Raw genomic sequence first — 12078 nt, forward strand, 5'->3', positions numbered from 1 at the left:
TTACGTTTTATCCAGCACTTTCGATCAAATATTATCTTGCTTAGTTTGGGATACTACAGTATTCACAATTTTCAGGTACAGTAAACCCCCGCTATTCGCGGGGGTTACGTTCCTGAGAAATGCCGCGAATACCGAAAACGCGAATACTGAGTTATGGCTCCCATAGTAATAAAGGGGTTCCGTTCCAAAGTATGAAATATATAAGAAAAACTAGTTTAAAATTTTGTCTATGTATGTATTAGATGTACCTTCATAATATGACTATGTACATAGACAGTACATAGTGAAATGCAAGCATAAGGCATAGAAATGAAAATAAGAAACAATTTAATATTAAATGTAATATTTATTAGAAATTTCAAACAAATCTTTCAAACCAGCGTCTTTGCTAGCTAAAAAACCTATCCCGCCAGTGCTATCACCAGTTTCGCTAAAGCGTTGATAAGGAGTTTTGCGTTTTCACGAATGATGAGTGAATTTAACGGAATTTTATTTTGAGTTCGGTCTTCTATCCACAGATTTAAAGCTTTTTCCATTTTTTCTAATTTAACATCACGAGTTACAGAGCAAATTTTTGAAGCAATTAGCGCGTTTTCACGGACACTACGGCGGATTTTTTCTTCCGATTTCTTGATTGATCGTACCGTTGACTCATTGATTTTATAATGTTTTGCCACTGAGGAGACACTTTCATCATTAGAAATTTTATCTAATAACTCAATTTTATTCGCTAATGTCATCACCTTCTTTGATATTTTCACATTTCTCTTGTTATTCGTAGTCATATTTTTGTAGGGGTTAGAAAGAACTTGTCCACAATAAAGTCACTTTCTTCCGTTAACACACTCGAAAAAGTCTGTTTTACACTACAAAACGGTAGATTTATCACTTTTTTAAGCATATCAATTTATAAATTGATAAATTTATTCAATTTATAAGCATATAAATTAAAAGCAAACGACGAAACCTTCCATAACAAGCGCATAACACATATTGAACAAGGATTAGCGAGAAACATTCACGCTCGCGATTTTGTCACCCTTTTCCCCCCCACCCACTGAGCGCTGTTTTGACCGGGAAAGATAATTTTAGCCACGCCAATGTTTTTTTATGGCGGAAAATATTCACGGCGCTTTAAAATTCCCATTTTTTAGGTTTCATTTTATATTAAATCGGCGATCGCGAAACCGCGAATACAGATACCGCGAATAGCGGGGGGTTTACTGTATTTAATTAAAGAATTCTGTAAATACTGTTTCTTTAAGGTTAAGCACACATGTGGATCCATGTAACCCCAGACACATGTTCCTGCCTTAATCTGTGAATGTAATAATCGCTCCCCTAACTTACTGCTGTCCAGGGGGGGTAGCTCTAAAGCAGATTAATAAACAGATATTGATAATAATAATAATTATGGTATACCTCCCATATGCAAAGCATGAAACACTGCACCTAGTATACTGTAGGTAACTACCCAGGTGCACCAACATAAGCATGGGTCAAGGTATGGCATCCACATCACACAAAGGAATGCTATCTCTCTGTGTCATCAGGCAGTAATAGGTGGTAAAGTCCATCTTATCTAACTTTAGACTTTTCCGAAGTTGCTTTGGCAACCATATCACTACATCAGCATTGTGTATCCGTCCACCATTCTCCCCATTTAGAAACTGTATAGCATATCAAAAAAATTTGCATTACCTTTCTATGTATTTAAAAATATATATATATAGCCTATAAAGTATTTAAGGGCAAAGGCCTCATCTACGAGGTAAAATGACATATGTAGGTTAGTGCAAATGCATCATTTTAACATAGCTATCTACCAAAGTAGTTAAATTAATTAATTAAATTGGCATCGTTTTGGTTATCTCATATTGTGACTGCCTTCACAAAGAGTTGTCATGGTATTGTACTACCTCAAATAAATAACACTTCACCAGTGGAGAAGACTATTGTTATTTATTCTCAGTGGATACCACCATCCAGACGGCACCGTTTGAAAGCTTGTTGGTTTCTCTTCGATGGGTTGGCAGATACTCTGGTGTTGCAATAGTGACAACCCAGTTATGCAGTATGACTTCACTTGGTTATCTCATATTGTGACTGCCTTCACAAAGAGTTGCCATGGTATTGTACTACCTCAAATAAATAGCACTTCACCAGTGGAGAAGACTATTGTTATTTATTCTCAGCGGATACCACCACCCAGACGGCACCGTTTCAAAGCTTATTGGCTTCTCTTCGGTGGGTGGGCAGGTACCCTGATGTTGCAATAGTGACAACCCAGTTATGCAGTATAACTTCACAATATGAGAGATGCCTGATGGTGCATAGTGATATAGACTATAAAGTGTTTAAGGGCTGAGGCCTTTGCCTATAAAGTATTTAAGGGCTGAGGCCTTTGCCTATAAAGTATTTAAGGGCTGAGGCCTTTATCCTTAAATACTTTATGGTCTATATCACTACGCACCATCAGGCATCTCTCATATTGTGAAGTTATACTGCATAACTGGGTTGTCACTATTGCAACACCAGGGTACCTGCCCACCCACCGAAGAGAAGCCAACAAGCTTTGAAACGGTGCCGTCTGGGTGGTGGTATCCGCTGAGAATAAATAACAATAGTCTTCTCTACTGGTGAAGTGTTATTTATTTGAGGTAGTACAATACCATGGCAACTCTTTGTGAAGGCAGTCACAATATAACATATAACCAAAATGATGCCAATTTAATTAATTAATTTAACTACTTTGGTAGATAGCTATGTTAAAATGATGCATTTGCACTAACCTACATATTAAATATATATAGCTTAATTTAATGACAATAAAAATTGTTACGTTTTCTGTATTTAAATTATAACTAGTTTAATTAAAAATGACATTTTAATGGTTAAAATTCCATTTATTCACTTCACTTTTAGACAGTGTACTGCCTTAAAAACATTTTTTTTTGAGCGTGCTGTTTTTAACTACTGTATTTAAGTTGTATTAAATAAACTCTAGAAGATGGACAATTGTTGTAAATAATGTTTGTATAAATGACTAAATGAACATGCAATGGTATGACAGGAATTTTAACTAAATGAGTTAACTAAATTAGTTGAGGCATACTTTCTTGCATCGTATGCCTCTACTAATGCCAATGCTAATGCTAAATGGCCATGCTCTTCTAAAAGTGAACTTGGTAAACCACCTCATACCATTTCCTTTACACTCCATTCAGTGCCTCCTTTGGTCTTTTGTCATAAGGATGTCAGAAGAATTTTGAAGTCTCGATACCAAGAAAGCTCCAGGTCCTGATGGTATTTCTCCACTTGTTCTCAAAGCCTGTGCTCCTGAGCTTACTCCTATTCTGTGTCGTCTTTTTACACTTTTATTCCACTGATTTTTTTTCCCCTTCTGCTTTAGGAGCGTAAAAAGTTTTATTTTATATAAAAGCTACATTTTCATTAATGGGGGGAAAAAAACATTATTACTTTGTGCCCTTCCATGTGAATTCAAGGTTTCTGTTAGCCATACATCTACAGGACTGTCTGGATGAGTTTATTAATAAACCATGTTTATAATTAGAGAGAGAGAGGTGTGTTTTTTTTTTTTTTTTTTTCTTGGTTTCTTCATGTGGTCTTCAGTCTTGCAGTGATGCAGCCAATGGGAAATATACATCAGTTGTACCTGTTAAGAATTTTCTCTGCATTACTTGAATTGTTGTCCAAATGATTTCTCTGCAAGGAGTTGTTTAGAAGTTAGCCTGTGATATGAACTTAGTGGTTGTGAATGTGACCCCCCCCCCCCGCCGCCACACACACACATTTAACTGTCTATGAATTTAATATTCTCAGAAATTTTCTCTGGTAACATGATGTTTTTATCTCTTGAGTGTTGATCTTTCAATTGTGTATGCCAGTAATTTCCTGTCATAAGGGTTGTACTTCTTAGTATTAATTAGTAAGGCCAAATGATGGATGGAAGCAGACTGTTATTTGCATCAACCAAAAAATACATAAAACAGAATATTTATACTATTTCCATTCTGACAAAGTAACGATTTGATTCCACTCTCAGTTTATTCAGACTCATTCCCTCTGATATTTTGTATTTGACCCCCCCCCCATCCTCTACTTCTCATCTCACCTATGAAGGAGAACAGACCTCCCTCATTCAATTTCTTCAAACCTTTAGATGTCTCGTTGTCATACTTTGAAGCCCACATTTCTTATAGCCATTATTCATATGTGCATCAATTTTCACTCACCACTAATCTGGTTACCTTGAACCAACTCCAGAAGTTTGTCTTTTTTTTTTTTTTTTTTTTTTTTTTCAGGTTCAGTCCCAGAACTGAATACAATGAATTGAATGTGCAATAAAAGACTAAAAGGTGGTGCAATAAAAGACTCTCACAGTATTCCAAAAGTAGTCTGATCATTTTATTGTATAGAGGGATAATGATGTCCTTATTCCTACTGGAAAAGATATAAATCATGGACAGGATACCACATGCTTTCCTAGCCAACTGTTTATACTGTATGTAAATTTTATATCGGATCGAATCATAACACCTAAGTCTTTTATCTTGAATCACTTTTAGCTTCTCTCATTCCTAGCTTATACATGATTCCAGAATTTATTTCAGTTTCCTCTGTTCATAACCTTACATTTATAACCATTAGCTTCCATTTTTCAGACCATGAAGAAACCAAACCAAGTCTTTGTGAAGCATCATGGACTGGCATAAATTGTTAGACTTCTTTCGTTTAGTTTTCATTCTTGCAAAATGATTTTTGGAGGTAAACTCATCTTAAGTTAGTCCCAAGTCTGTATGGAACAAAACACCAAATTCTGTTGCCATTTATCTGAATGCCATTTCTCTATTTTCTCTTGGTGATTGATAACCGTGTAAGTTTTCCTGATGTAGCTGCATTCTTTCCATCTCCAGATATCCTTCCAGGAATTTTATTTGTAATTGCACTCTATCATTAGTTTTCATATTTGATGTGGTTTGCTCGATACAGTATTCTCCAAGTCATCTTTGCTGGTCAGAAAGTTTGCATTTTCTGATCATTCTAGTAAACTTCCAATTCTAAAGTTAACTGGATGAACACTGACAATGAATTGAGGTACTCCAGTAATGTTTCAGAACCACGTGGGATGACAGTGAAGATGTCATCTATGTACCTGCACCATGATGTAATAGGCACTGGAAGGTCCAGGAATATCTGTTCTTCCAATTCCTCCATGGTGTTGTTGGTCACAACAGAGCTAACGGGGGTACCCTTGGCAGTACCGTGCACCTGCTTGTATAAGTAATCCCCAAAGGTAATGACGGTGCCTGATAAGCATAGGTTGAGGGGTACAGATGTCTTTTGTGGTTAGTGATGCTCTGCTCAGTAGATTTGAGTCATTCTCCAGAAGCCTCTTGGCGCAGTTTATGGCCTGTTGGACTGGGATCGATGTGAACAGGGACTCTACATCGAATGACATCATAATCTCGCTGTCAGAGATTGAGAGCTCTTTAAGAAGCTGAATGAACTCGCCGCTGTTAGTGACAGTGTGGGTGGTATTTCCCACAAGAGGTGTAAGGAGTCATGTAATATACTTAGATAGTTCATATGTAGGTGCATTGTAGCAGGACACAATGGGCAGGAGGGGAACGCCTGGCTTATGAATCTTATGACACCTTACACCTCTTGTGGTAATTACCGCCCACACTGTCACTAACAGCAGCGAGTTCATTCACCTTATTAAAGAGCTCTCGATCTCTGACGTGAGATTATGGTGTCATTCGACGTAGTGTTCGAACAAACCATTTCATGATGGCTTGTTCAGAATCATGATTAAGAAAAAGAATTATTAAGACTTTTTCTTAATTATGATTTTGAACAAACTATTCTTTTGCCCATACTCAATATATGAAACTCTTTTTGAAGTACAATTTGCTTTAATGTGATAAGGTAGAATTCAAAAGATTTTTGTATCATTCATCCATTGCCTTTCTTGTAAGTTAATATGTGCTGTTCATGTGGGTTTTTTCCCCCTTTCTTTATCCCAGCAACTGAAGCCTTGGATGATGATGGACTTCCACATACTTTGGAGCACCTCATCTTTATGGGAAGTGAAAATTATCCTTATAAGGTAAAAATCATAAGAAAAATAATGTTACTGAGATTAAATAACTGATCTATTAATAGCCTCATGCTAGTTGCAAATATGTTATTAAAGATGCGTGTAGATCAGTATATTTGTCATTTAGTTACATATTAGCATTAGTATATGATGCAAGAAAGCAAGCTTATACAGTATAGCATCAGCCAAAAAAAAAAAAAAAAAAAAAAAAACACCCTTCCCATTTCACCTATCCATGCACTCCAAATGTTCTGTCTTGAACTTATTTAAGTTGCTGACATCCACTACAACAGATGGAAATTTGTCAACCACCCACTGGCTAAAAGTGAATTTCTGCACTTCTATTCTACAATTGTCTTTCCTCAATTTGAATTTATGCTCAGGTTAGTAATCTGAGCAAGAGGAAGAAGCCCATTAGCATTGAGCTTACTCAATCCATTCAAGGCATTATACACCTCAATTAGATCAATATTTGTAAATTACTCCACCGTTTTGACTGATAATAGAATGAATTGATAATGTTATGCAATTGTGAGCTTACTTGGGCTACTACTTATTATCCCCATAAGTTATGGAGAGGACATTGTAAATGATACAATGGACAAATAATTTGGCTTCACAACCTTTGAATGTGGATTGCTTGTTGGTGCCAGTATTTTTACAACAGTCAAAATGGTGGGGTATTCAAGAATAACAATGGCAGGGTTTACAAGGAATGGCAGATAGACCAAAGAACAACCAGATATAGGATAAAATTGGCTGAAACGTTTGGTAAGGGCAGACTGCCAATATTGTATGGGTCAGCAGATATGTTGACCCATACAATATTTCAATCATGAAAAGTAGTGCAATGCTTGATGCATCTTAAGCATCCAGCATTTCATCACCTAAGCTGTACCATGAGTAGCACCATTGCTCTCTGTTCACTTATTTCAGCATGTACAGATAGTAATGTTGCACTTTTACTGTCTATACATAGTGGAAGAAGTGATGTTGAGCATCAGAGCTGGACACTAGTAGAAATCACTTTGAAAAAGAGGTCTTGTGGTCCAGTGAATTTTGCTTCCAACTGTATCTTGGTGATAGCATGGTTAAGTTATGACACAACAACATGAAGCCATGGATCCATTGTGAATGATCTGACCATTACTGCTGGTGAGGAAAGTCTGATGGCTTTGGGCATGTTTTATTGACTGAATGAGGGCGTGTGATTCCTGTGGACCAACTCTTGAACACAATGTATTTAAACATCATTTCAAATGAAGTGCACTCCATCATGTTTGTTATCTGCTCCTCAGATGATGGTTATTGTTAGCAGGGTAGTGCAATCACAAACCACTTGGGTCATTATACCTTCAGAATGTTAGCAGGAGTACTGTATATGGAATCCACATCAATATAAATTGCTGCTGTGTTGCAAGCAAAACAAGTCTTATGCATTATTAACTGAGTGTACCTGATAAAGTGGGCATTGAGTATGTATGCTAATATGTAACATGCAGGGAGAATCATGTAAACTATTATAGTTTTCTTGAAAGCAAGTAGAGTATACTTGCACGTTTTTTTTCTTTTTTTTCTAAAGTTTTCAGACTTGAATAGAAGTGTAATTTTATACCAAGATAAACCTCCATGGTTTTTCAGATGATTCCATGTGTCAGTGGTTAGTTATGCCACTTTTCACTTATTTGGCTGGGTTCAATTCTCAATAATAGCACCTTCTCAGTTAATCACCAAATTAATCAGCCTAGGACAGAGATATAGTATTTTTCAATCTAGAAACATGGGTGTTCATTCCCCAAATATACAAACTGTATGTCTGCCAGGGCAAAAGCAGATGACATTGTAGAGCAGATATCATCTTTTAGCACAAAAGGTAATATATTGTTCTACGTTTTGACACTAATGATATTAAGAGTAGATAGGACTTACATGAAAAGTACAGGGCAACGTTGGGAAAATGTCATGAGTTAGGATTGAATTTGAAATTTTCTACAATTCTATGGGTTATCATGGAACAAATAAATACATGGGCTGTGTTAGGGTAACTGAGAATAAGAACATTTGCATGTATACTTGCGTATACACTAAGGCTAGAAGCATTATAAATAAATTTGGTGAATTTGAACTACTGATTAAGTCATCAAATGCAAACATTGTAAGAATAGCAGAAACATAGTATCAAACAGGCATATGTGATGCTGAATTTGACTATGGGGAATACAACGTAAACATGAACAACCAACAGGAGAGGTGGAGTACTTATGCTCTTAGTTAAGAAGCATATTAAATCTAAGGCAGTGCGTGCAGTTGACATGAGTGACGAGAGCAGTGTTGAGTCAGTTTGGTGTGCTATAAGTATTGGGAAAACAAAATTTAGAGTAGGAGTGTGCTATAGGCCTAAAGACTGTGATGAGTATACCAAACAGCAAAATAGTGGGCTAGCAAATCAGAATATCTCGTAATGGGGGATTTAACTTTCAGGTGTTGACTGGAATTTGTGGGTTGGTCACTCACACACTAATAAGACTTTTTGTGGATTTCTTGGATGACTGTTTTCTACAGCAGCTTCTTAGAGAGGCAACAAGAGGAAGCAGTATTCTTGATCTAGTTATCAGTAGTGATTCTTCATGCATTAAGAATCTGCAGGTAAAAGACCCACTGGATGGCAGCAATCACAGTTTACTAATGTGGAATGTAATTAAAGACATAAATATTGTCAAGGGTAAAGGGAAAGGCTTTTGTAAAGGTTACTACCGTGGCCTTAGATAGTATTTTAAATTTTGTACACTGGAACCATCTGATGATATCACCAAAAGCAAATTATAAATGGGACTCATTCAGGGAAGTAATCAAAGCAGCTGCTAGGCTTTTTATACTGCTGAAGAAATACTGTTCAAGGTTTAGATTAACCAATGTGACATGTGGCACAGACAAAACGTGCTTGAGATGTATAAATTATCTGGTGATATAGAAGCCTATGGTAAGTAGAAATTAGTCTGTAATCAAGTCACAAAGGTGGCTAGACAAGCTAAGGCATATTATGAGAATTCTCTGGCAAAGAATGTGAAGAAAAACACCACTAAAGTCTTCAGTACTTATATTAACAGTAGAAGGAAGGGGTTGAATTGCATTGGGCAACTTGATGTATATGGGTTAATTGTTGATGAACCCTGCTCAAGTTGCAGATAATTTGATTTGATATTTTTGCATCTACATTCACACATGAGGAATTCTTTTGGGAATAGGATGCCAGAAGTTTATTAAACTCTAACAAGGAACTAAATCACTTTTTGATAACTGAAAGGAAAGCAGAGGAGAAGTTGTTGAAGATGGACATAAAAAGGCACCTAAGGTGGATGGAATCTTTCCAATTTATATTAAGCAAAGGAGGTAAGCAAACCTTTAGTCATAATTATGAGTGTGTCCTTGGATTCAGTGGAGGTCCTTGTGGACTGGAGATGTGCAAATGTATCCCCAATTCATAAAGGGGATCAAAAGGCAACATGAATAATTACAGACCTTAACGTCTGTTATAGGGAAAATAATGAAATTACCGGTTAAAGAAGTAATGCAGAACCATCTGGGCAAGCATGCAGTTTTACTGTAATCTGAGCATGGATCTCTCAAGGAGGGGTCGTATCTAACCAATCATAGGTTACTATGATTCAGTGACCAAGGAATTGCATTCAAAAAATAATTTTGACATCCATATACTTGGATTTCAGGAAGACTTTCGGTACTCTTGCACATAGTGCATTGTGTCATTAAGGGCAAGTTACTGCTATGGATAAAAGAATGGTTAAGTGGAACAATACAGAGAGTGGTTATCAGTGGGCACTGCTCTTCGTGGACTGATGTTATTAGTGGAGTTCCTCAGGGTTCAGTGCTGGGCACATTGTTGTTTTCAATATTATCAGGCTTAATGTCTAAGTTTACATATGATACAAAGGTTGACATGGGGGGTTAACAACAATCATCAGGGTGAGCTACTGCAACAAGATCTAGTAAAATTGGATCGATCGGCTCAGAAGTGACAGTTGAAGTTTAACATTGACAAATGAAAGGTACTGCATATGAGTAGCAGAGTAACTTATCAACTGTGTGGTACTACACTCAGGGTAGTGGAGAATGAAAAAGGACCTGGGAATAATTGTGCAGTCAGACATGGAATTCTCTGAACACTGCAGACATGCTGCCAAGTCTGCTCATGGGGGTTTTGTCAATGATATACAGAAACTTTACTAGCATGGATAAGGAGGTGATTTTCCCTTATGTATAAGGCCATGGTTAGGTTGAGTACTGTATACAGGTCTGGTAACCTCACTTTAGGATGTTACTTTTCTGCAACGGGTGCAGAGAAGGGCAGCCAGACTGTTGAATCGAGCAAAAAAAGGTGCTCTTACCTAGAAAGGCTTCAGTTCTGCAAATTGCAGTGTCTCAAGTCTAGGCACTTGTGGGGAGATCTAAACTGAGGTGTTAAAAGCCTTGAATGGACTGAATAAGCTGAATGTTAATGGCGTTCTTTCACTTCCTGAGCCTACGCACATGAGGGGGCATAAATTCAAGTTGAGGAATGATAGTTGCGGGACAGGTGTGCAGGTTTGCCTTCAGCCAGCGGGTGGCTTATTGTTGGAACAGGCTTCCATCTGTTTTAGTGGAAGTAGATGGGTTGAATAAATTCAAGGATGAAAGAACTAGACAAGTTCTCGGAGGGTATAGGTATATATGTATATGTGTATATGTGTGTTTTTTTTTTTTTTTTTTTTGCTAATGCTATATATGCTTGCTTTCTTGCATCATTTGCCATTACTACTACTACTAACTGACCACCACATATTCATGACCTTATTTACTGGATAAATTCATCACCTTAATTGCATTACTTATTGACTGAATGACAACCTAATATGTTACTAAGGATGTTACTCAGAAATTTAAAATGCTCCAATGAATAAATGATTGTCATTTTTGAAACCTCTATTAATTTTTTAACCTGAGTAAATTTTTACCCTCAAAAAGCTTTATTCTAATGTACTTTTGCCAAGTTTAGCATTATTTATTCAAATGAGACACCTGTTATTGATGACTGGATGATTCCATTGTACTGAAATCATCTAGTACATGAATGTGGCCTATGTATCTAGTGCTATTAATGTCAAAATGTCAACAGCTATATCTGTTGCAGGATGTGGCCTAACTTTTGTTTAGTAGGAAACTACAGACACATCTAAATAAATCCTGTAAAATACTACATGACTTATGTTCATTCCAGTTATTAGCAAAGTGCAATACTTAGCTGATCTACAATTGTTTTTATACATGTCTGACACTAGGATCATCCATAGAGTCAGAAAAATTAGTCTTGAATGTATCTCTAACTTGTAACTATAGAAAGCTATAGTCAGACTTAAATAATATAGATCTAAAAAGCACTTTACTGTGCATTATTGTCTGTGAATCAGCTTTATTATTATATCCTGTATACAACAACAACAAAAAAAAAAAAAAAACCCAAAAATTCAAAAGGCTTTGCATCTAGGAAAAACTGTTATAGTCCATTATCTTAAATTTGGCCTCCAGGGTTTAGAGGTCACATTTAAGAAATGACATTGAACTTCTTGAAAGGGTCCAAAGACAGCAACTCATCTTACGCAAATAGTAAAGGGACTTCCATATGAGAAGAAATTACAAAGGTTTTGGTTACAGCTTGGAAATTCAGGGGAAGGAGGATGAGTGAAGTGTAAAAGGCATTGGGCCTTTTACACTTTGCTTTTTGGCCGATGCAAGAAAGTTTGCTTCTTAGTTTATTTTGGCCTTTACTAATATTAATAGGTGCCTCCGTAGCCGGGTGGGAAGGAGCAGCAGTGCGTAGCACACGCTTCTTGATTAGACCGGGGTTCGAACTCATCACCACCAAATACGGAGGATGCGGAAAGGTCAGGGAATGACCACCT

General features: G+C 36.8%; 1 protein-coding gene across 2 annotated transcripts in view; it reads left to right on the forward strand.

Moving 5' to 3' along the window:
* Positions 1-12078, forward strand: part of LOC150083805 (uncharacterized protein C05D11.1-like) — a 282398-nt gene that overhangs the window by 5876 nt on the left and 264444 nt on the right. The window contains exon 2 of one of the 2 annotated variants that reach the window (XM_090375794.1): positions 6051-6133. The exons of the other annotated variant lie outside the window; for it this stretch is intronic. Coding sequence (XP_090231920.1) covers positions 6051-6133 — 83 coding nt within the window. The remainder of the gene's footprint in view (positions 1-6050; positions 6134-12078) is intronic. 2 annotated transcript variants of the gene reach the window in all.

This window comes from Mastigoproctus giganteus, chromosome 6 (genome assembly GCF_048544385.1).
Source record: "Mastigoproctus giganteus isolate SK-2022 chromosome 6, ASM4854438v1, whole genome shotgun sequence".
Taxonomy (NCBI): Eukaryota; Metazoa; Arthropoda; class Arachnida; order Uropygi; family Thelyphonidae; genus Mastigoproctus; species Mastigoproctus giganteus.